Raw genomic sequence first — 23,035 nt, 5'->3', positions numbered from 1 at the left:
CACGCCACGGCAACCCGGAAAGTGGGCCGGAATGGGTCTTGCCCCAGGTTCAGCGTGGAGCTTCCCGCGCCGTCTAGGATGGCACGGTTGGGAGGAAGGGAGCAGGGCGGCCCCCCCCCCCCCCCCCCCCCCCAAAGCAGGCGCCTGCAGGGCCTTTATCAGTGTAGACGCCAGAGAGAGGGGAAGGAGGCCGGAGGAGGCGGCAGGAACAAGTTGGGTTGGGGAAGCTGTCTTGGCCACTGTCGTTGAGGCGCCATGAGTTGCGCGGTACGTGGTACGAGTTACATAGTATTACTACCTGAGCCACCTTACCTACCTATGTACCTCCTACCTTTGTGCCTCCTCTCAGTTGAAAGAGAGGAAGACACCTCCGCGTTTCTTGCTTTTCCTCCTCGCGTGCACTGCTTCCCTCCTTTTGCTACAGCTCTGCTCTGCCCCCCCCCCCCTCTTTGCTTGAGATGAACCCAGAATCTTGCTTTATTCCGTCATGATGTCTGCTGCGGAGGCCAATGGCCTTCGACGGCTACTTCCTCTTCGGATTTGCTCATTTCCTCGCGGCACCCATTCAAGGGTCTTGTCTGCTCGAATGCGGAGATTACCTCGGCAACATCGCGTCTTGTCCACGACGGCCTCTGCGAGTCCATCCGTCTCTCCAACAAAGCCGAGCCTCTCAACGAGAAGACTGTCCCGATCTCAACCCTTCAGCTCCGAAGCTCCCAATGCGTCTGCGAACAAGAGATGTGCCGATTCTCCCGAAACTCAGCTGGCCCATGTGCTCAGGGCGGTCCAGTCGCAGAATACCAACAAGATTCTTAGCGGTGTTGTGGCCCTCGCACGCCACCAGCATCAGATCCAGGTTGCGGACGCGTTGCACTCTCTCCCACCCACTGCCTTTTCAGCCATTGTACGTTCCCTGGACCCTTCCCGGGTCGGTCCCAGAAGTGATGCGACCCATGGCCTGCGCATCCCAAGTGGTCTCGGCCAGTTCAGCTCTGTCGCGTCCGTGGCGGATCAATATGGCGTTCGCAAGATCTACACGCACACCTTCCATGCTTTGCGCTCCCTGTTTGACCTCCGCTCCTACCACGGCAGCAGCCCGTCGCGGGCCGACTACGTGGTGCTCTTGAGATGCGCCGGCGCCGCTTCTGATTTCGAGGCCGCCAAGGCCATCTGGCACGGCGCAATGAAAGGCGATCCCGTCACCGATCCCAGGGACGGTTCAGTCTTTGCCGAATACTTCAAGACGCGATTCCTCACAGATCCGACCTACGCCCAGAACGATCTCGCCCGATTCCGAATGCGCCCGCGCAACATTGGCAAGAACAGGAAGAGGTTTGATCAAACTCGATTGCTTTGGCCTCTCGAGAAGCTACGATTGAGTGTCTCATCGCGCAAGCGAGACAGTTTCGGGCGCGCTCCTTGGTTGCCGACACACGACATGCACCGTCTTGTGAGCTTGCCCGCGCCTGTCAGACGGCTCCAAGGCTACGCCGAGAGAGAAAGGAAAGTAGTGGACGAGGAGTTTTACTGCGCGTACTTGTTGGCAAGTGCTCGTGCGGGTTCTTTCCAGGATATGATCGGACTTCTTTGGCGGACGTGGAAGATCAAGATTACAGATTTGCGGGATCACCGGGCAGCGGAAATCACCGGTGGCGTCCAGAGGAGTAGCCTTAACCCGTTGCTTCAGCCAACAGAGCGCCTGATTCACGGCATCGTGCAATCGTTTGGGTGCACAGGCCACGTCATCCTTGCGAAGAAGCTGATCATATACATATCTCAGCGATGGCAGATCCCCATACCACAAAGCTCCTGGTCTGCGCTACTGGAGTGGACGTATATCCTCTCTTCCAAACCCGCCAGCCAGGAGTGGAAGATAATGGGTGACGCCAACAGGATCATTCGTGCGGACGAGGTTCTCTCCCTGTGGCAAACCATGAAGAGTGAGCCCTATCTGGTGAATGTCGGCCTTCACGAAACCGATATATATGTCAAATCGTTGATCAGTGCCGGAAGGCCGGATGAGGCTTGGGAGGCCATCAAGCAGGGTTGCGCCGAGTACGACGTGCTGTGCGAAGAAGTCGAGCAAGCCCTGTTTGAATCCCTCTATCCCTCACCCCCGCCAGATTCGATTGCTCGGCATCAACAACTGAAAGCCAGGCAGCACATGGCTTGGTACACAATCCAAAACTGGTGTCAACAGTGGCTTCGCCAGACAAGCAAAAGGCTGCGGCACCGGGCGCACCTTGCGCCCCAGATCATTCCCCAGTTCGTAGGCGACTTCCACCGCTTCCTACCTGATCCCATCACGTACACGACCAACGGGGGGGTCGTAAGGATCGCAAATACAGACACGAATCAAAAGACCATGTGGGTGAGGCGCATCGTCCAGAGCCCGCCGACGCAGCGCCTTGCGCCAGACCCGAGCCGTCCCAGGTACGCCAAGCCAGCGGGCGGGAGCGATCCGGAGGAGCTGGTCCCCGTACTGACTCAGGCGGGCGACCCGGTCTACGAGAGCATGCCCATTACCATTCGGAAAACCATGAATAGGATGGTCCGCCAACGGCGGCAGGCGAGGTTCGGACAGGACGAGGGGTTTCTGCGCTCCGGCAAGGCGACGGCGGAGAGTGACGCAGACATGGATGAGGCGGACGCGGACAGATTGGACGCCGAAACGGGGCCGGGAGGCGCTCGCAAACTAGATAGAAGGGTCCTTCTGAGGGCCCTGACTTGGTAGTTTGGGGCGGTATCGGCAGGTGTGTCAGATAAAGGGGTTTTTTTTTTTTTCGGCAACCACATTGTGCCTGTATATACACATGAAAGGAGAGCCGCTCAGATGAAGACGACAATAGCATTTCCAGCGATGGCCATCATCAACCTGATAAAAAGAGCGGCCACTACAGTCTTTCAACTGAGGCGCTGGCTGACTGAAGCGCGCGTTCTGTTGTTCTACGGGGTGTACGTACGTGATGCTCATAATATTATGTATGAGATTCTGGGTAGGTGTATATATTTATATGCATTTTGTGTTCCCTCTCTCTTTCTTTTTTCTCTCTTTCTGTCTGTCATCGGCTAGCGGGCGTCAGGCCTTGGCCTCCTGGGCACCGACGACCGTCTCGAGCCGCAGGTCGTTGAGCACCATGTACCTGCTCAGCGCGATCCAGCCGTACCGGAACCAGACCATCTGGCTCTTGTGCGCCGTCGTCATGGCGCTCCACGCCGTCGCCCAGCCGCCGTCGGCGCCCAGCTCGCTGAGGAACACCAGCGCTGTGGGGTGGTAGTCGTCATTCTCGTCCTCGTCCTCGTCGTCATCGCTGTTGTCCTCCTCCTCCTCCTCCTCCTCCTCCTCCTCCTCCTCTTTCGTCGTCTTGGGCTTCTTTGGCGGCTTCGGCGGGTTGCTGCCGGGCGTGGTGGCCCAGGAGAAGAGGGTGGGTATCGCGTCGAGGAAGTTGCTGTACTTGCGGGCGACAGAGACAGATGTAAGGGTGTAGAGGTCGACGGGGGAGGGCCAGCGCGGGTCGGCGGAGAGGGCGGAGACGAAGGCGCGGGCGCCGTGGTACAGCGAGACGTGGTTCGGGTGGGAGGAGACGCCGGCGGCGTCGAAGGTGATGAGGACGTCGATGTTGGCGGCGGGCTCCTCGCCGGCGGCGCGCTGGCGGGCGAGCTGCGGGGCGAAGGCGCGGCCGAGGAGGGAGGCGATCTTTGTCTCGTCCCAGGTCTTGGTCATGGAATCTTGAAAGTCGCTGGAGGGGCGGGAAGCAAAAGAGCGAAACGATTCAGCAGGTGGCCCGGGGGAGGGATTGGTGGAAAATAATGGGATTGTTTTTTTTTTTTTTTTTGATTTTTTACTCACGGGCTCTCAATGACAAACACGTCTTGTTCTTGTTGCAGGCCGAGCTTCATGCCGCTCTTGACCAGTTCTTTCTTGCGGGTCTCGCCCAAACCATCGGCGTCACCTACAGAGACACACGTGCGCCGTCTCGTCAGCCATTGCGCGCGGCATTGCCCACCTCGAGCGGCACCCCCTTTCCCCTTACCTGAGCTCAGACACAAGATCTTGACGTGGTTTCCGGTATCGGGCTTGGTGAGGGCCAGGACGGTGGGGGCGAAGAACATGGCCTCGTCGTCCGGGTGGGCGATCAGCAGGCAGATTCGTTTGTTCTCGAGGGTCGGCAGGCGCGGCGTGAGCAGCGGCACCAGGTACATGTACACTGCGGGGGCGACTGCCACCAACAGGGCGCCGAGGAACAAGATCCAGCCCATCGTTTGTGCCTGTTTCTGGTTTTTTGTGGTTCACACGAGGGGGGGAGGGTCTTCAGGTACACGGTTTTCGATTCGACGGTGAGGGAGAGAGACTTTTTGGTTCCCCCAGGGTGGGGTTTCGTCGTCGTCGTCGTCGTCGTCGTCGAGGGCGGGGATTGTCGTACGAACAGATGCGGTGTGCCGTGCAGAGTAAGAGTCTGTGAGAGTGAGAGAGAGCAGAAGACTGAGTTGCCACCTTGCGGTTTGGGATGGGGAGACCCTGGCCCAATCTCGGACGAGACAACGGCCGACCAAAGACTATCCGTAGTGTGTGGGTGGTGGACAATAGGAAATTGGATGTGCCTCGCAACCCGGACGATCACGATCCAGGGACCATTGGCCGTGTTCTGTGCAGTACTGAGTATACATAGTACGTGTGCCTCCTCGTGCGGCCCAGTCGGTGTGCGTAGCAGCCCGTCTTCCCCTTTCTCCGAATTGCAGGCGGTGACCGGTCGCGGGGGGGTTCCTGATGCTACAGACACACTGCGAGACCCGCTGGGCGGGGCGGGTGACGGCGGGTGATTGGCGGCTTGAAGCCTGTATCATGCGACGAACAGGGGTCCTTTGGTCTCTGGACCGCCGGCCGGCAAGGGGGGGAGCTCTAATTCTTTGGGGCCGAAGCTGAGCTGAGCTAAGCTGAGCTGACAGTGGGGAACAACCAGGAAAAAACACAGCAGAGGGTTACAGTGGTCACGTTAAAGTCTACCTGTATCGAAGCTTTACTTGTCTTTGTCAGCCAACGGCACGCGACTAGACGACCGACCGACGCGACGAGACGACAGCATACCTGCAGCTGCGAGCGAAACCGGCTTCGACCAGTATTCACCACCCTACTCTGAACATCATCATCGCTCGTGGACGTGGGGCAGCCGAAGGGGAACAAGGGACGACGTGATTGAAGCGTCATCCAGGGCGTTTGAAAAATGGCGAAGAAGGGCAAGGAAAAGAGGATCAAGGATCCTAGAGACATCCCTCTGGCACAGCCGGACCGGTCTGGTCCCAGCGAAGCCACCCTGCTCCAGCTCGCCCAGGAGAGAGGTCTCTTCAAACAGGCCGACCAGGATCCGAGGAACAAGAACGTGCCCAAGGGCGCCGTCCGCATCGACAGGCCCAGCAAAGAGCATAGCAGCGATGATGAAGAGGACGACGACGACGACGACGACGACGATGAAGCCAAGCTGTCCCCAGCCATGGAACGCGTCATGGACACTCTACTGTGGACAGTGAGTCTCGCCATGGTCCACGGCACACTTGATGTGCTGGTCCAGAACCAGTACGCCAAGGAGATCGAGTATCCCGTCGTCATCGGCCGTACGCTGGCTGCCTTCCTGGGTGAGTGTTACATCCAAACCCAACGAGTAGTAGTAGCAGCAGCAGCAGTAGTAGTAATAGTTGACGTTGCTCGTGCTAATCTTGTTTTGCCCGTAGTCCTCTCCTTCCTCTTCTACAACCTACACGCCCACCCTACCAGCCCGAACCTCGTCCCGGGACTCCCGCTGCGCTTCCAGCATCCCATCCGCCAGGCTGTTTTCTTCGTGGCCGGCACCTGGGCCGGGTGCCACCTGATATACATCACCAACAAGTTCAGCTACCTGTACGTCCTCAAGCAGGCGCCGACGCTGGGCTGCGTATGGATCTGGTCCGTCCTCGAGCTCGATCTGCCCGTCGCCGTCGCCAGCCTGGCCACGGCCGGAGCGTACATGCTGCAAGGGGGATACGCCATCAAATGAACAGCCGCGACTCGTCACCTCGACACGGCCGGTGGATCCGGGCTCGCTGCTCGGCAATCTGGCTCTCCAAGACGAACAAAGCTCTCTCTCTTCGGTCTTCGTCTCCATCCATGTAGTCATTGACTCTAGATCTCGAACTCGCCTGCGGGGGAAATAAGAAAGAAAGAAGAAAAGAAAAAGTATAAGCAACGGTCGTCAACACCAATGAGAGAGGAATCCCCCTTTCACGAAGAAATCATGCTCATCTGCGTGACCTGCACCCGTGCCGTCAGGGCTTCCCTCTGCCGAACCAGCTCCAGCGTCTTGGAGCGGTCCGGCGGCCAGGCCATGGCGACGTTGGTCGTGAAGCCCCAGCTCTCAGGCACGAGGGCACCAGGTCCGAAAGCCACGCAGAATCGGTCTTGAACCAGGACAGGAAGGCCCTATGGCCCGGAAGTACTCGTTGTCGCTGTTGCGCAGGTACGTGATTCTGACGTACGCCGCCGCGACGATTGCCACGGCAAAGCTGAGGATTCCCGGCGACGTTGGCTGCGATGGACAGCGGGCGCTGTCCTGCTGTGCCGCGGGGTCCATCGGGAGAGCTCGCAGATGCACATTGTAAGGCTGATCGAGTAATGATGATGCTGTGTTTCTGAGAATGCCGTCGGACGGGGGACAGGAACCCCCGAATGCTGGACGGACCCCTGTCACTCCCGCCGCCGCCGCCGCCCACACTCTTAGCGCTGTTCTTGGCGTCCGATGGCGGGGCCGTTTCTCACGTCTCCCTTTGGTCATGTGATCTTACACGGTGCTGATGCTGATGGTTGTGACAGGCAGTCATCTTTTCAATTGAGGTCGTAAGTCGGCATGACAATCTTGCTTTCTGCAAGAGGCAGGCGCTTGTTGCAGATACTGAAGGATTTCGTCTGACACGGGCAATACGTGGTGGCCTCGCCCGGCCTCCCTCAGACAGAATAACTGAGTTGGACATTATATTGATCAAGAGCGTCAAACATGGGGTCTCATATAGACTGGTGATGCGATCAATGTAAAAGCGCATCCTCGCAGAAGCAAGGGTAAATTTAACCTTTTACCGTTTCTCGAAATGACCCAACACCATGTTGAGCATTGTGCTGTCGACGCATCAAAGAATAGATTCCAACATTGCTCTGGTCACAACAGAACACCTGGGTTTGTTTTTTCCCCTTCATCAAACGATCGAAGCGACAAAGGGATTCCGTGGCATTCACACGGTTGCTGCCTGGGTGCCAGTCTTGGTCCCAGCTATTAGAGATACACCAATTTGGCCTTAGACGAGTATACACCACCGCAGGAAGATAAAGTTGACGGCATCAGCTGTGGCATGTGTAGCTCCTCCCTATATAGGTCGCGCGCCAGGCCGAGGAAACGAAGAGGAGAGAAAAGAAAGTCTCTTGTGTTGGTTGACAATTCATCTTGATCGCCTCGTCGTGCAAAGCCCAGCCGTAACTAATTCTTCTCCAGAGCCAGCAGCTCCCGTCAAACTAGAAGAACCGCATCAAATCACAGCCTCACTTTACTCTGCTCCTTCCTGTTTTGTGCCAAAAGACTTCATCAGGGTTCTTGGAAGCCGTAACAGCTCTAGCCCGGCTCTTTGAGACGGGCAGATAGATAGGCAAACAGGCAGACTGCTCAAGGACAGATTTTCCCTCGCTTCTTGTTTCTCCCAGCCTCTTTCTTCACCTCTACATTCTTTCATCCTTCCATCTATCATCATCTTTCCATCGCCGAAACCTCTCCTCCTCTCCCCAACGCTACTAAGTCTCTCACACCGATCACTTTCACCCGCCTTCGCTCACCAAGATCGACGCCTTCCATCCCAGACAAACTGCACTCCAAGGTGACTTCCCTTTCCCCATCCTACAAAACCTCATTCACTAATACATTCCAGCACTCGCCATGTCTTCCAACGGCTTCAGTCGCTACACTGTTCCCTACTCGGGCGTTGTGGGCACGGCCAACTTCGTCCCAGGCGCCGCCGCTCACCCTCCTGCGCCCCAGGACAAGCGTGCCCAAGGAGGCTTCCGTCTGCCTGTAGTTGCCAGTGAGCCTGTTACTGCCAGCACTGCTCGCAGCAAGGGTGAGTCGACGGCTATGGGTGCAGCAGCTGGCGACCCCTTCCAGGACGCAATCCCTGCTCGATTCGCGTCGGCCAGAGTCTCTGCTGCCGGTGGAGGCATAGCCATTGTCCCAGACGGCCTTGATGCTGGAGGCTTTCCGTCCTCTTCCGAGATCTACGCTGCCAGTGGTCTTGGTCAGGTGAGTGGCCAGAAGAAGGAACAGCTCAAGGGTGTCAGCTTGGTAAGTTCGTCGCTCCTCTCCATGAAATCAATCCCCATCCCCCGGCAAGCTTCGGATGCCTTTTTTTTTTTTTTTTCTTTGAAAGCATGGAGAAAATCTCAGCTTGCTTTTCCTCCTCAAAATCCGATGAGAGCCCAAGCCATGATGAGGTCGTGAACCATGAGTTTGTGAGATGCAGGCAATCTTCTCACAGGCCCCTCCCTCTGCCCTTTCAAAAGGAAAAAAAGGGAAAAAAGAAAAAAAAAAAAACCCTCCATTCCCTTTTCCATTACACAAATAAAGCCTCTTTCTCTCCAGTTTCTCACATTTCCGTCTTCTCTAGAACAATAAAGACCGATTGCGTTTTGGCACTGACGGCCAGTATGACGACGAGGGCATGCCTCCGTCGCCTACCCTGATGACAATGAGTGCCCAGCGCCATTCTGACCGGGCGCTGCCTGTGATTGCACGAGAACTCAAGGCCGTCAAAGAAGAGAACCAGCGTCTCCGTGACGCCAACCTCCGCCTGCAGTCCAGGGTCATCAACAACGATATCTCGAGCAATCTCGTTGCGAGCCTGCAATCCACCAACAAGCAGCTCGAGACCCAGACAGAGAGCCTTTACAAGCAAATGGCCGACATTCAGCAGCAGGCCCAGCGCTTTCTCCGCCACCGCAACCGCCTTCGGGCCCGGCTCATCAACACCGAGGACAGCCTGATGGAACTGGTCGATCTGATCGTCCGTCTGGAGAACATCATCAGCAGAATTGACCCCGACATCTTTGTCACGTTTCCATACGAGGTCCAGCGGCTGCTGACGTCCATCCACGAGGAGTGGAAGTACCAGGAGTACTGCAAGTGCTTCAAGCCTGAGGAGCTGGAGGACGATGCCTCTTCCGTCAGCACCATCATCGAGCCCCAGAATGCCGTTCGGGATGAGTCTCTCAGCCTCATCATCGGCTCTTCCTACGAGACCGCCACCGTATCCTCCGCTGTTTCGGGAGATGCCTCTTCTAACGGTCTCAAGAATGATCCTTCCAAGGCCGATGATGCTGCTGCCAATGCTTCCAAAAACGACTCTATCAATCCTCTCAGTGGCATCGTCGATGACATCTCCAACGCCGAGCTCCTCAGACAGTTGTTCCAGGACCACACCATCAGCGGTCCCAGCACCAAGGGCTCTGGCCAGCAGACCCCCCGGCGCGTTCGCCCTTCCGAGAACCTCCTCGACTTCTCCTCCCCCGGGACCCCGTCCAGTATTGGCACGCCCCGAACCGCCTACTCCGGTTCTTCTGAGAATGGTCAAGGCACTGGCGTCACTCATGGCCTTCAGACCTCCCAGACCGTCCACGATGCTCAGAACGAACAGGGTGCTGAGTCTACTGAGACTAATGAGAGCATGACGACCGCTGCTGATTCCTTCGACTCTCTCGGAATCCACAACAACATTCACAAGCACTAAAAAGCGTGTTGAATCGCGGCAAGAGCCATTCATGCTCTGAGCTTTTGCATTTCTGCCTTCAGACTGGGTAAGACTGTGGAACTACATATCGTCAGTATCATTTCTGCTAACTTTGTGGGCACCAGACGAAATCCATCATTGCAATGCATGCTGTGCCGCAACCTCTGCCTTGTGCAATGCTTTGTCCCCTGCTCAATAGATCGTTGACCATGCAGAGCAACACGCCGCCCTGTTCTCTGGCTTTTGCAGCACATTGTTTGTCATGCCGTCTTCCATCTCTGCTCGTTCTTCCAGCACGCGGCAAGCTCAACGCTTTGGAAACAGCTTTTGGGATTCTCTAGACTTGAGCACGGGTTGATCTCCATCGACCGTTTTGCGCCTTTGGGCCAATGTTTTGGCCACGACAGCGTTCGCAGTACTAGAGAAGCACATGCTACAGGGCCTAAAGTATTTTTTTCTTTTCGTTTCTCTTTGTCACCAGCTCAGGTGCCATTCTCCAATGGACACAAACAACTTTCTTTCAACTCTGAGATTGCGCTCTAATAGATCTGCACGAACACGTGTGTCTGCGCACAAAGGTCTCTCCATACAGAACGCGGCACACGACATTTTGCCCTTGCACTAATAGACAGCCTAGTTTGTCGCCGTTTGGCAGGGGATGGGTTAATGCAATGGTTACTGCAACAAGCAATCACTCAGGGTCACGGAATGGAAAACACCTAAAAACGCAAGGGAGTGGGGGGGGCTTGGTAGGTAGTTATCCAACGCGGCGGACGGCAAAGCTGGACCATTAGCTAGTAAATTAGTAGTCTTGAATCAACTGCAGCTCCAGTCGAGCATTGTGATGCCTGAATTTGAATGCAGGATGTGATGATGGTGGTGGTGGTTTCTGACAGATTGCTAGTTGGTATTTTTGTCAGTAATCCATCCAGTAGAGAACGTTGAGTTATATAAAATCTTGCGTCTCCACACCGCGTGGTTCTGCTGAGACAGCCAAGAAAGCAGCCACCCGAGTCCGCCGACCCGTTGCCTCCGAGAGCAACCATGTTCCCAAGCCATATCTGAGAGGCCTAGGAAGAGGTGGTCATCATAGCTGCAGGTTGTAGGGACACCAAACGAGCCGACGTGTGACAGCTCCTGCGGTAGAAAGGGCGCCGCCGCGAACCCCGGGAGGCAAGCGCACAATAGGTCGCCGCCCCCGCGGTGGCAGGGTCGAGGAGAGCATTATGTGGTTCTTTGGGAAAGGGGTCGTAAGCCGGCCGTCAAAGAGGGGCATGTCGCCAGAGGGAAAGGTCAATGGGAGGGGTAAGAGTGGGAGACACAGGGATTGATTGTCCTCGGCCGGCCGAGTCTCGTTCTCGGGTTGTTGAGTCTGCGGGTCTGACGACGGCGGCATCGACGACCTACGCCCCAAAGGCAGAGGCGTCGAGGATGGATGTCCCAGAGACGGCGGTCGTAGAGACGGATGCATCAACGGCTGAAGCTGAAAAGATTGAAGCTCTCAAGAAGGCCACTGCAGGGACGGAGACGGAGTAGACCGCCGTTCCAAGAAACTGGCGTTTCCAAAGCTGCCACTACCGATTCGCCTGTTTCCGAACCAAAGACTGCTGCATCGGCTTGTGGAAAGGATGCTGCCTCCGCTCCTCACCAGTCTGACAAGAAAGCCTCCAAGGCCCTGGTGCGTCCAGGAGCAAGGCAACGGGACGAGACCGGCTACGCCACACCCCCTGCCGGAGCATCGCCCGCGTGCGCGTGAGAGTGTGCGTGTGCGTGAGCGAAGCCTGAAGAGAAGGCGAAGAGGGCAGCAAAGACGGCCTGGCAGGCCGGGGAGCAGCAGCCCGGGGGCACGCCGACTCTGGGAGATGAGGCCTCGCCGGGCGGTACTCGGCCCGAGCACAAGAAGGATAGAACGGCGGCCGAGCTGTAATATTCCCAGAAGTCCGGTCCTGCGAGCCTGGTCGATTCAAGTTGGCTGGGGAGCTTCAGGGATCGCGTGACGGGCTACCAGCTCATCGCTGGCATGGCAGTGTCACTGCAGGGCCGACGGACTTTGACTTTTGGAGAGAGTTTGATCGGCCGAGAGACAAGTGCGAGAGAGAATCGTCATTTCATTACAATTCGGGTGCTTGTTGCATGTAAAACCATCTGTAGCAGTTTGCTGTCTTGAATCGTGAAAGGTCTCCCCACACGCCATGACGACCTCCCCGCCCACGCATACACGCTTGGGCACTCGTCGCTCACATACCCGAACCGTGAACTCGCACGAAAGAGCCATGTTTCTAAAGCGAGAAGATGTCCCCCGTACCGCATCCTTCAAGCCGCTTCTAGGCACCGTCGCTGAACCGTTGCAGCCAGCAAGGCCCTGTCTCCGGCCAGGTAAGAAAACCGCGCCGCAAAAGTGGGCCGTCGGCGGAACAATCGAGAAAAACCCGCTCTTCCCCCGCCCGCCCCGCCGCCTCCGCCGCCGCCGTCGTCGCAAACAGTCCCTCACTCCGCAAACCTCACTTCAACCCGACACACACACCCAAGAACAACAACCGTCTCACTCTCCTCCAAATCATTCGTTATTTCATCCAAGGGAAAAAGCAAGAAGAAGAAAAAAAAAAAAGAAGAAAGAAGAAAGAAAAGAAACCTGCAAACAATGGAGCAACCGACCACGCAGGACCCCACCGCCAACCTCGCCCACCCCCCCTCCCTCGAGCGCTACAACCTCCCGATGCGCGCCTGGCTCGAGAACAACGGCAAGACGACGGAGCTGGACGGCCTCGCGACGAGCGCCCTCGTCTTCGACCGCCGCGGCCGCGTCCTCCTGCTGCAGCGCGCCGCCCACGACAGCATGCCGCTGCGCTGGGAGGCGCCCGGCGGCGCCGTCGACGCCGCCGACCCGAGCGTGCTCGCCGCCTGCGCGCGCGAGCTGCGCGAGGAGACGGGGCTCGGGGCCGTCCGCGTCGTGCGCGTCGTCAGCGAGGGCCCCGGAAGGGAGCCCGGCAGCTCCTTGACGAACCGCACGGGCACGCTGGCGCTGCTGCGGTTCGTCTTTGAGGTCGAGGTCGCGGCGCCGGGCGGCGGCGACGGGGACGAGATTGTCGTGCGGACCGATCCCGAAGAGCACGCGGACCACGTGTGGGCTTCGGAGGAGGAGGTGGTGAGGGAGAGGGTCGGGGAGAAGGACATCCCGATCACGAACGCGCAGATGGCGAGCCTGATCCTCGACGGGTTCCGGCGGAGGCGGGAGGAGCGTGTTGTTTAACCATTGTCCTTGTCCAAGTCGTCTTGCGAGACCGAGGACCTGACTTCGTTCACGGGTTTTCCGAACGGAACGTCCGACGAGGGGTGATATTACAGCGAGTTGGATCGTCTTGGCCGGGTAACCGCTGCCCTGTATAACTCACGGGAGGGCGGACCTGGCAAGCCAGGCTCCAGCGCCTTGATATACCTCTGTTCATCCTTTTATTGTCGCAGAGTTCAACGTGGTTGGTGTCTCTACTGATGATACTACCCGGGATCAGACATCGTGGGCGAGAACTGAAAGGCACAAATGGATAGAGGCAAAGCTTAAGAGAGACTGATATTCCTCCAAACGACTGGCTTTTACACTGATCTTGACTCGCATTCTCGAGGCGTGGCCCCTACCCAGACCTCCTTCACTGGATCTCGCGCGGAGGATAGGGTTAACTCTTGATGTCGATAAAGAGCGGCAGCATGCATATCACGAAATGCGGAACTCGGGAGTTGTCCTTCCCGTCACAGATTTTGCACAATCACGGTCGCTGCCGGACCTCCCAACACCTATCGCGATGCTGAGAAAAGGCCTATAGTCGGAACACGTCCAATTGGGTCATCCCCAAGCTGGACGACAAGTATTCGAGCAAGAGAAACCATTGACCTGTTGGGAGCATCTTTGCACGAGTGGGCGATCCGCCACTGAGCAGTCAAGATGCCACCGGCATGGGGTGCGTGCAACCCAAGCCCGTCAGCTCACACGGCATCGTATCATACCAACCATCGGGGATTAGCACATGAAGGCTGGCAGGTGGGCACTCTGTCATGCTCGGAGTAAGTGAGACCGATGGCGTCCAGCAATGCATGTGCAAATGGTAACCCCAAGTCAGGCAAGGCCCTAATAAGCACGCCCCGTATCAGTATTAGGTAGGTAATGATAGCACGCAAAGATTTACAGAAATCATGTCATGGAGGCAACGAGTCGAGCATTTAGGCAGGCACGAGAGCTCTTCATCGCCGCAGCGGGAATGAGAGAGAGTCAGCTTCGTGAAGCCCTCGACATTCCCAAAGAGGTGCAACATGGATGCTCGACGGTGAATTTCGACTTGTTGCTTTCGCGCAGGCTACCGACGCCGATGCGAAGCCCAGGCAAAAGCTGCAATCGATGGGCCGGGGCTGTACCGCCGAGGTCCGACGCTGGTTTGGTCTGAGGCGCAGGTTGCGCAACGCTGGTGATTCAGGTACCAACTGCATGCATCTGCAAGGTGGAGGAGCTTGGCAATCTTGGCAGTCGCCCTGTTCCACCCAGGGGCCAGTTCGTCAGAGGGATCACTTTGGGGCCCGAGCAGGGGGTGCAAGGCGAACTAAGCGATTGCCATGTCATGCATCGTATCCGTAAGCAAACCATGGCAGATTCCGCGCAAGGTTCGAAGAAAGGCGGCGCCGACAACAACAGCGATACCTACGGTAGATGCAAATGGTACGGTGTGTGCATCCGACCCAACTAGCTGAGCAGCTCGCTAGGACCACGGCTGGGTGGTGGCACGATAGGCCAAAGGAGCTTGCTTCCGACGCGAAGTGATGATGCGAGCAACAGGTGGTATAGCCCCGGCTATGCCGATACTCCGGGGGACACGGTTCTAGACCTCCCACTTGAGGCATCACACGGCCCGGACGGGTACCGTGGCGGAACTACGTCGCCATCTGCGGCTTTGACGTCGCGCAAAGCGGCATGGATTTGCCGCAGCAGCTAGTGGGTGAGACCAGCCATGTACGATGTGTTGCATGAAGGACGGACGGAACCCACGTACTAAGCCCTGAAAGCGAGCGGTAATGCCCGAAGCCGGCAGATATTAGGGCTGCCCACAATGCTGTTGCGGCGCGGGCGGGTTAGTCAGTGCCTCTAGCGCCAGGCGCCAGTGGTGGGCGTAAAGTGGGATCTTTAGGTAGGTAGATGAGGCTTGGTCGATGGTTGAGATCGATGGTTGAGAAGAAGCCGATTCGGCGCCGCAGATCCGAGAGAACTGAGCCATGGAAGGATGGATGACAAGACAGGCGACAGCCGAGGCGAGCAAGACGACCGGCGGCGGCGGCAGCAGGGGTGAAGACACGGCTTCTGGCGTTGCCGGATTGGGGAAGCCGGTGATGGAAAGTAGCCGGGCGGCGAGTGCCAGCCGGAGGCAGAACCAACCGGAGAGAAGAATGACTGGGGGGCCTGCTGAGCTGCAAGTCTTGAGCACTTGGTGACTACGAAAAACGCAGACACGTGGGGTATGAGAGAGACATTACGATCCTCTTGGGTGTAGTGTACCAACGCTGTAGGGATGCTTTGTCGACCCCGTCCGCCGTAACCATGTACCAGAGCAGAGTGTGCATCGCTATGGGGGCAGCGAGTGCTCGCCTTGTGTTTTGCATGACATGAAACTGCCGCCTTATTCCCGGGGAGGGTCCGTTGTTGTCGTTGTCGTTATCGCCGTCGTTGTTGGCAAGGATCGTATGCGGTGACTCAGGTATCCCGTACGGGTAGACCACGGATATCCCATTCATACCTACATGGTAGCTCGACACATCGGTTAGTTCATCAGCGACAGAAGACAATACTACTCTGCTTGCCTCGTAAAGTCTCGACCCATGCGCAATATCGCCGACGCGGGACTTGCCGCTGTTGTTTTTTGATGCCGCGGTGGTGGCGTAAACACCATCGACCCTCCCGAGATGGCAGATGGGGGTGGGTTCATGTCGAAGCTTGACTGGATTGGGATGGGTGAACAATGCTTTGTCGCCAATTGGGACGCAACGTGCATGCAGCAAGCAAAGCAGCGTCGCAGTCGAGGCGTGTCCCTCCGCGGGGCCCGTTGCAGTCAGTCAGTGGTCATTGTCCATCCTCATCATCGTCGCCGTTGTTGTGGTCGTTATTGTCGCGCGGTGAAGGAGAAGACGAATTTTCCTTCCTTCCTTCCTTGACTTGGGTACCAAAGTTCCAAGGTAGGGAGGTACCTGCCTCATCGAAGGAGATGGACAGTTATGGACTGCACACAACCTGCCAAAATGTCGTTCCTTCCTATCTTGCCTCCCTGCATTGCACTCTATGTGTGTACGTGGCGTCTTCTCCTCCTTCCCCTTTCCCGTTCCCAAGCCCGCGGCTTCCCCATCCGATCCGGGCTCGGCATTCTCGCAGGGCAGGCACACGATGCTATCGCGACTGCAGCGGAGGCAGGCAAGGCAGGCAAGGCAGGCAAGTGACGGGTGCGAACTTCCCTGCAGGTGCAGCAGGTTACGAATCCGCGACTCAAGATTGCCCCACGTATAACCTTCGATGACATCAGCGGCGCCGATCCCGGATCATCTCAGGCGCGCTACACGTGTAATGCCTTCATGTACCGAAAAGTACCAGTACGTTACTCTGAGCACTGTCATTCCACTACCAGTACACGGAAGTACGTACTGTGGCGGGCAGAGGGGGCTTCCCCACACCTTTGCCAGTCGAATTTTCATCACCCCCATCTTGACCCTGTCGATTCCAAGTGGGAATCACTACAGTCCACATTGCCAATCCCTCATGCGAATCCTTGATGCAACACCCGCCCACGATGACGACCACTTCTCCATCTTTTGACTCGACGAACATGAAAGACGACGAAACATTAACAAGGGGATAGAAGAACTCTCCAACACAATCCAAAAAAAAAAAAAAAAAGACACAAAGAAAATTGCCCCCTACCCTTGCTCCAACAACCACGAACCCGACCCTGGCCTGGCGACGACCTCGAGTACACACCAGTCGACCAATAATCACTCTGCACATACGACTCGACTGACTATACCCAGACAGGGGTTGTGGTATTCCAATCGGATTCACGACTGTCTGGTCTGGTTCTGCAACAGTTCGCACGCGTGACGGTCAGACCTCTTTGCCCCGAACTTTGCCCAACGGCTCTCCCATTATGCAGCAATGCGGTGACGCAACTTGCAAAAGCCTTGCTTTACTTGCCTCTTGTCTCCTCTAGACTAGACTAGACTAGACTAGACTAGACTAGGCTAGGCTAGGCTAGGCAAGGTGAATACGACCCCTACCTTAGGCTTGCCAAGTATTGCTACTAACTACCTTCTTGCGACAGCCATCACCAACACTACCTACTGCATGGGTAAGCAGGAAAAGCTCATCCCGATGGGGAGCACAGCTTATACGCACACACGCATCGCGTGAACCGTCTCCATTCCTCGGCAGCCAACCGTCTACATGCCGCATAATCGCGTCACTATTTCTTGTCGGCTTCCAATCCACGCTAGAGCCTCGTTTCGTCTCTTTTCCTTGTCTCGTTCCACTGCTTGCTCGCCTGCCACCAGTGCGTGCTCGTCTTGAGTGACCAAGGTCATAGCCCAACCTTTGCTTCACCTGGTGTTCGCCAGCCACCAGCCCGTCGGACATGTCCGACATTAACCCACGAGTGCCAAAGAACCCTTTCCCCATCACCATCTCCCTTTCAAAGTGGTGCCGTGTTACAGACGCTGGTCAGCCCTGGGCGCAGTCAAGCTTCCTGTAGTGTACTATTTCCATCTCCGCCTCCCCACGCCGCCCGGGTGCGAATCCGCCCTCGTTGTGATACGATGGCGGCGGCGGTGGCGGATGCAGATGCAGGGACTTTCGCTACCAACAAAAGTCTTCATGGCAGAGTCATGATTGTGTACCCCGCGACGTCAACACAAATGCGATCCGAGGGATCCAGTTTGAGCAAGCCCGACTTCACCCCTTCAGTCCTTCGGTCTCGGCCTTACAAAGAGAGAGAGAGAGAGGGAGAGAGAGAGGGAGAGAGAGAGGGCACTTCGTACATGGCTGTGCATAGTGGACGACGCAGAGCAAGGCACGGTTGCTTGCTTGCTAGGATACCGACGCTGGGCTCCTGGACGTTCCCATCGGCCAGCCCTGCCACATTTCACCGCTTCATCGAACCGCCCGCTATCTGTGGCTTACTACACTACACTGCCTACGGATACAGGGTTCGCCTTGTCCAGGGACCGCGAGAATCTTTGCTCCCCTCGGATTAGAGTAGTTCTGCCGCGGAATATCCCCTCCTTCCAAGGCGCGGAACCAGCCACGAAGACCAATTGGGCCATCGGTGCTACGTGGTCCCCTGTCCCCGCCGCACATCCCGGCCACTAGTCTCAATGCAACGGTTCCTGGGTTGGCCTAGCGAGCCCGGATCTCGCGGTTTCGAGCACCAAAGGTTGAGATGGCAGAGATTGCTTCTTAATGCGATGGAACAGAAGCCCAAGATCGCCATGATGCAAAAGGGCGTGCGAGTGAAACATGGCCGTTTGGCACCGCACAGCTGGTACTCAGTGCACTGACTGTTGAACGACGGGAGTTCCAGTGCCGCCGCCGCCGCTGCTGTGTCTCATTTGGGCTTCACGGCGCACCTTGTTGGCTGCACGTTCCTCGACCCGACCTGTCAAATGTTTTTGATTGATACCTCCCAGCATTCCTACAGCACCAACCCCCCCCCCCCCGCGCTCCTGGTGCTCGTAAGACAAACAACCTGGAGCATGGCATCATCCAGGAGCAACAAGGTTGAACGGAGAGTGTGGCTGGCTCATGTCACCGTTTGATGGATCAATAAAAAAGTCGTGGGGCTCTCACAAGACTACTACCAAGTCACGCAGGGCTCAAGGCATTGGGGCCCTCGGTCATTCTTTGGAAGTCCTGGAGAACTGGCGGCTGCGGCAGCAACCACGCAAGAGGGAGATGGTTCGCCGATAGTCGTACCCAGCGTCGCCTTGCAACCATCGGCCAGGGTGGCGTGGTTTGCAGTGCAACAACCACCAGCCAGTCTCTGCTGTGGCTCCCAAACCAGAGTGCGGATGTGCGGCTCGGGTGGTTGAGTGAGTGAGGCTTGACATTGACCGGAACGACATGCTTTCACCTCACGTCCGCGATGCGTTGGACGCAAAACGATGATGCATACGCATCGGGCGAAGCTGCTGCGCAGCCAAATTCAAACCATTGTCATTCGGCGACCATGGAAGCTCGGCAAGTCGAAGGACCGGCTCATGGCCCAACTCACTTGGTGCGCCGGTTCATGTTGATCTGCTCTGAAGAGGCAGAACAGAGTTGCGACTATCTATGGAGGCGCTAGGACGAAAAAAGACGTTGACGCGGCACATGGACACACGTTGGCGGCGGCGGCATGACGGGCTGTCACGGTCGGAAAGTCTTCCGTTACACACTTTCTTCCTCTCTTTTTCCTTTTCAGGAGACCATCGGTAATATCAGTGGTGTGGGGGGAAGAACCAGGTATCCGATTTGGGTTGAAGCCATACACATCCATCCATCAATGGGCGGGCGTCTTCAACAGCGGGCAGAACAAAGAGCAGCAGCAGCAGCAGCAGCAGCAGCAGCATGTCCATACCGTCGGGTCCATACCATATCATCTGGGCATCAAAACGACGGTTGGCCATCGTCATAGGGATAAAGCTGATTGGCAGCTCACCGTTGACCAAATATCAATATTCCTCGCGATTAGGATTAGGCTTCGGGCCACGACTACTGGCAGTAGAGTTGGCCCGGGCACACTGCCTGCCAGCCAGCATGTCCCGGCGAAGCAAGCCTTCTGCTGACACGACACATCCAGGGACGGTCCCAGACGCCGACGATGCCGATTCAGGGAAAGACTTGAAAGTGGGTTGGCTGTATACCGTACTTGGTTGGCATGTGCCGATTGCAGAAGCGTTCCAGTACCCTTTCTTGACGGCGGCCGTCAGCCACCACACGGTCACGAATGCACTCGACCACGCAGCAAGACGCTGACCCATTCTCGGGGCCCTCGCACTCTGTGTTCCTGCTGCTTGCTTACTTACCTCCTCATTGTCGAATAGCAGACGGGGTCGCTCGGTCCAGTCACAAAGCAGCCACCTGGGGCACCGTCAGCGTTGGTCGATTCGCACAGCCAGCTCGTAACAAGTCAAATCTCAGATGCGAGTGCAGGGCACCAGATAACTGGAATCCCGCCCCAGCCCAGTCAGAGTCCGTCCCTTACGGAGTACTGGCAGTGGGAAGTCTTCGGGCACTAGAAATTTTTAGACAAAAAAGAAACCGCCCACCCCCTCCATTTGGAAAAAGCGGCAAGCAAGGGTCTTATAATACATCATAGGTTGGTCATTAGTTCACACCGAGGTACCTCAGTACGGAAACAAGGCAAGGAGGAAGCCCCTTAGCATCCCGGCGGCCTGCTTCTAGCACACGCTTTGCTTTCAGCAATAAGCACTTCGTGCCGGAGCGGCGGCGCGCGTGGACACGCACTTCCATACGAGCAGCGCACACACACACACACACACACACACACAGCGACGGATCATGGCTGCTCGGCACGGCAAGCAATTGATTACACTACTCTCGGCACGGATAGGTATTGTACAGATACACGCTTGAAAGGAACACCAAGAAACGCTGTGGCTGGCCAGACTTAGTTGCCTAGTCCCCGGGATTGAGCTCTGCCACCATGGACTACGTGAGGACATTTCTTCTGTCTGCCAGTCGGCCCACCTTACTTCCACTTCAACTTGAGTCGTGTCCCTTTTCCCGGGAAACCGTCCGTCCTCCTTGCATATATATCTTGCGAAGTTGGTCAATCGCTTGCTCGCTCGCTCGCTCGCTCTCAGTAAGCATCGGCTGCAACTGTCCTATTCCCATCGTCGTGTTCCCAGTGTTCGGCCTGCGAAGCAACCAAGAAAGAGAGAAAGAAGGAAGGAAAGAAAAAGGCTGGGGAAAACATAGCACTGACTACTACTACTACTACTACTACGTACGACTAAACGGCATACATTCTCACACTGGCCGCCCATTCAAACGTCCCATTCCATCTCATCCCTCTTCATCCGCCATCGTAAGCTATTCCTGTTACCTACCTATATCCATTCATCTACCCATACGTCGTCGTCCCCCCGCCCCCCTGCATTGCGCTTCTTTTTACCTTGCCCAAACGGAGGGAGGGTTTTCTCTCATTCCTTCTTCCCCTCCTCTCAAACATCTCGTCTCATGTCAACCCATAACATTACCCCCGTCGCCTCGTCTTTTCTTGCGAGAGCATGCAAAGGGGAAGAGGAATAAAAAAACATGCACCTTTCTTTTCTTTCTTGTTCTGTCCTATCCGTATTTCCCGCCCCAAAACCAAAAACTTGCAAACCCCTCCCCAATCATTGGTGAGAGAGGACGAGATTACACACAGGGCGTACACCGCACACGCCTCACACACGCACATACTCCGTACATACACACACACACACACACACACACACACACACACACCGCAACATTACCCACGGTCGTCGCGTCGCAGAGTCTTGCTCTTTTCCTGTATGCTACTACACTAAACTCATTCTCCTCCCCCGCGCCCGACATCGTCATCCTTGCCCGTTACACAAAGACCGCCGTCACAACCAATCCAATCCTGTTTCCGTCGTTGGGTGCGTGCTGGGAGCGAGACATACCTACCAATACCAGCCTGTGTGCCAAAGCCAATTCCCACTCTTTCCATTCGGCGTCCAGAAAAACCTCTGAGCTGGGATACCGTCGCAACCGTCGTAGCCGTTGCGGCCGCCTCTTCTCTTGCCTCCCTCTTGCTGTGGCTTGCCTTGCGCCCACCGCTCACTCACTCACTCACTCACCCTCTCACTAGTTCTCCCTCCCACTCTCAGTCAAACCCCCCCCCCCCCTCCCGAGTCGCCGTGTCGCTGTCACATTTCACCATCTTCACTCATCTGTACGTGCGTTTTGTTACCGCTCTCTCCGCCCCCTCATTCTCATTCTTGTTTGCTCGCCTTGCTATACTATGCTGCTGCACTCCACTGCATTATGGCCCTATCGATACCACACCGACCCTATCCTCTTCTTCACATTCACCTTCACCCTTACCTTGTAACCCCACCGCTTAAACAAGGGCGGTCAATTAAGCACCGGGTCATCGACTCTAACTGCTTCGCCTCGCCTTCGCTTGCTTGCCTCTCCCTCCGCCCTCCCCTCCCGTCCTATCCTCCACACCCCTCATCGTTGTCGACATCCTTCCCTGTTGCCAACACCTCACTCGCCGATTTCATCTTTTTGGCTCGACTCGATTCTGACCCCATCCATCCCATCCTCTCTCCACCCCCCCACCCCCACCTGGCTAGAAACCAAGGGAGACTCTCACTCCCCTGGGAGAGCCCCAAGCAAGCAAGACTTCAGCAGGTCCTGTGGCGTGCGCGCGCGCGCGGGGCTCCCCATCCTCACTTCACCGAGGCATGGCAGGCAGTCAGAAGGCAAAAACGTGAGACATCCATTCAACACGGACGCATCCTGACTGGTCCGGACTCCTCCCAGAGAGGTCCTGCGGTATCTATGCCGGGCTATTTTGCCTCTGGACCTTTGACCTTTGGACTTTGGACTGGACTGTAACGAGATTTTTGATTTCGATTGGTCCCACCCTGTTCTCTCTGTCTCTCTCTCTCTCTCTCTCTCTCTCTCTATCCCACACGCCCACCCCTCCCTCCCTTCTGATCTCATTTGTGCCCTCATCACCTACTCTCACTCACACACACACACACACACACACACGCATCTCATCCCGCACCCGCACCCGCATGCCATACTGACCTTCCCGTTGTACCTAGCAACTAGACTTTTCTTCTCCGCCAAAACAATACGCAAAGTTCTTACTTTTCCACCCACTAGGAGGTCCGAGAGTGGGATGTGATTAAGCTCACCCCGGTTCTTGTCACTGACTGATCGTATATGCACGCCTGACTCTCTGTCTCTCTCATCTGACGGTACGTCCTGCATTCTCTTCCAGTACCTGTTCTCTCTCTCTCTCTCTCTCTCTCCCGCTCTCCCACTCCGAGCCCGCCTCCCGTCCGCTTAGCGTCTTCTTCGTCTTGTTGTACCTCAACAAAGACGCATGTCCAATGCCCGCTCCCATGCCAGTCTGTCTGTCCGTCTGTTCTGTCTTGTCTCTCCGCCTTTCCATGTGCGGCAAGTGCTCGCACCGCGCTGTGT

At 56.5% G+C, this 23,035-nt stretch overlaps 9 protein-coding genes across 9 annotated transcripts; 6 read left to right on the top strand and 3 right to left on the bottom strand.

Annotated features, from left to right (window-relative positions):
* Positions 1-586: 586 nt before the first annotated feature.
* Positions 587-2,734, top strand: LY79DRAFT_666888 (uncharacterized protein; the record flags this gene model as incomplete). Its single annotated transcript, XM_060563292.1, has 1 exon — positions 587-2,734. One exon carries the CDS (start codon positions 587-589, stop codon positions 2,732-2,734), a length of 2,148 nt encoding a protein of 715 aa, XP_060417957.1.
* Positions 2,735-3,106: 372 nt separating this feature from the next.
* Positions 3,107-4,260, bottom strand: LY79DRAFT_483277 (putative deacetylase LmbE-like domain-containing protein; the record flags this gene model as incomplete). Its single annotated transcript, XM_060553277.1, has 3 exons — positions 3,107-3,740; positions 3,851-3,953; positions 4,035-4,260. Coding segments are annotated over 3 exons (963 nt in total), but the record flags the coding sequence as incomplete, so codon positions are not given.
* A 962-nt stretch (positions 4,261-5,222) lies between these two features.
* On the top strand, positions 5,223-6,029 carry LY79DRAFT_508399 (uncharacterized protein; the record flags this gene model as incomplete). Its single annotated transcript, XM_060553936.1, has 2 exons — positions 5,223-5,631; positions 5,728-6,029. 2 exons carry the CDS (start codon positions 5,223-5,225, stop codon positions 6,027-6,029), a joined length of 711 nt encoding a protein of 236 aa, XP_060417955.1.
* A 224-nt stretch (positions 6,030-6,253) lies between these two features.
* On the bottom strand, positions 6,254-6,602 carry LY79DRAFT_666885 (uncharacterized protein; the record flags this gene model as incomplete). Its single annotated transcript, XM_060563291.1, has 2 exons — positions 6,254-6,451; positions 6,504-6,602. The coding sequence occupies 2 exons, from the start codon at positions 6,600-6,602 to the stop codon at positions 6,254-6,256; spliced, it is 297 nt and encodes a 98-aa protein (XP_060417954.1).
* Positions 6,603-7,946: 1,344 nt separating this feature from the next.
* Positions 7,947-9,789, top strand: LY79DRAFT_666884 (uncharacterized protein; the record flags this gene model as incomplete). Its single annotated transcript, XM_060563290.1, has 2 exons — positions 7,947-8,348; positions 8,671-9,789. The coding sequence occupies 2 exons, from the start codon at positions 7,947-7,949 to the stop codon at positions 9,787-9,789; spliced, it is 1,521 nt and encodes a 506-aa protein (XP_060417953.1).
* A 2,641-nt stretch (positions 9,790-12,430) lies between these two features.
* Positions 12,431-13,039, top strand: LY79DRAFT_508338 (NUDIX hydrolase domain-like protein; the record flags this gene model as incomplete). Its single annotated transcript, XM_060553927.1, has 1 exon — positions 12,431-13,039. The coding sequence occupies one exon, from the start codon at positions 12,431-12,433 to the stop codon at positions 13,037-13,039; it is 609 nt and encodes a 202-aa protein (XP_060417952.1).
* Positions 13,040-14,864: 1,825 nt separating this feature from the next.
* LY79DRAFT_700958 (uncharacterized protein) lies at positions 14,865-15,804 on the bottom strand (the record flags this gene model as incomplete). Its single annotated transcript, XM_060564916.1, has 2 exons — positions 15,323-15,804; positions 14,865-15,258 (listed from the first exon to the last, which is right to left on the bottom strand). The coding sequence occupies exons 1-2, from the start codon at positions 15,556-15,558 to the stop codon at positions 14,865-14,867; spliced, it is 630 nt and encodes a 209-aa protein (XP_060417951.1). The 5' UTR covers positions 15,559-15,804.
* A 4,532-nt stretch (positions 15,805-20,336) lies between these two features.
* LY79DRAFT_542293 (uncharacterized protein) lies at positions 20,337-21,724 on the top strand. Its single transcript, XM_060556990.1, has one exon. It carries the CDS (start codon positions 20,508-20,510, stop codon positions 21,681-21,683), a length of 1,176 nt encoding a protein of 391 aa, XP_060417950.1. The 5' UTR covers positions 20,337-20,507; the 3' UTR covers positions 21,684-21,724.
* LY79DRAFT_542290 (uncharacterized protein) lies at positions 21,688-22,809 on the top strand. Its single transcript, XM_060556989.1, has 2 exons — positions 21,688-22,310; positions 22,654-22,809. Exons 1-2 carry the CDS (start codon positions 21,860-21,862, stop codon positions 22,734-22,736), a joined length of 534 nt encoding a protein of 177 aa, XP_060417949.1. The 5' UTR covers positions 21,688-21,859; the 3' UTR covers positions 22,737-22,809.
* Positions 22,810-23,035: the final 226 nt, after the last annotated feature.

Source organism: Colletotrichum navitas (assembly GCF_030913465.1).
Source record: "Colletotrichum navitas strain CBS 125086 chromosome Unknown LY79scaffold_9, whole genome shotgun sequence".
NCBI lineage: Eukaryota > Fungi > Ascomycota > Sordariomycetes > Glomerellales > Glomerellaceae > Colletotrichum > Colletotrichum navitas.
Note: the sequence above shows the minus strand (reverse complement) of the source record. Positions and strands in the feature narration are given on the sequence as shown.

What these genes read in the sequence shown, in the direction of transcription:
- LY79DRAFT_542293 (XM_060556990.1), top strand. Translation starts at nt 20,508, where the DNA reads ATGGACTACGTGAGGACATTTCTTCTGTCTGCCAGTCGGCCCACCTTA.
- LY79DRAFT_542290 (XM_060556989.1), top strand. Translation starts at nt 21,860, where the DNA reads ATGGCCCTATCGATACCACACCGACCCTATCCTCTTCTTCACATTCAC. An exon ending in GGCAGTCAGAAGGCAAAAAC is followed by an intron (nt 22,311 to 22,653) that starts GTGAGACATCCA and finishes CGTTGTACCTAG; the next exon opens with CAACTAGACTTTTCTTCTCC.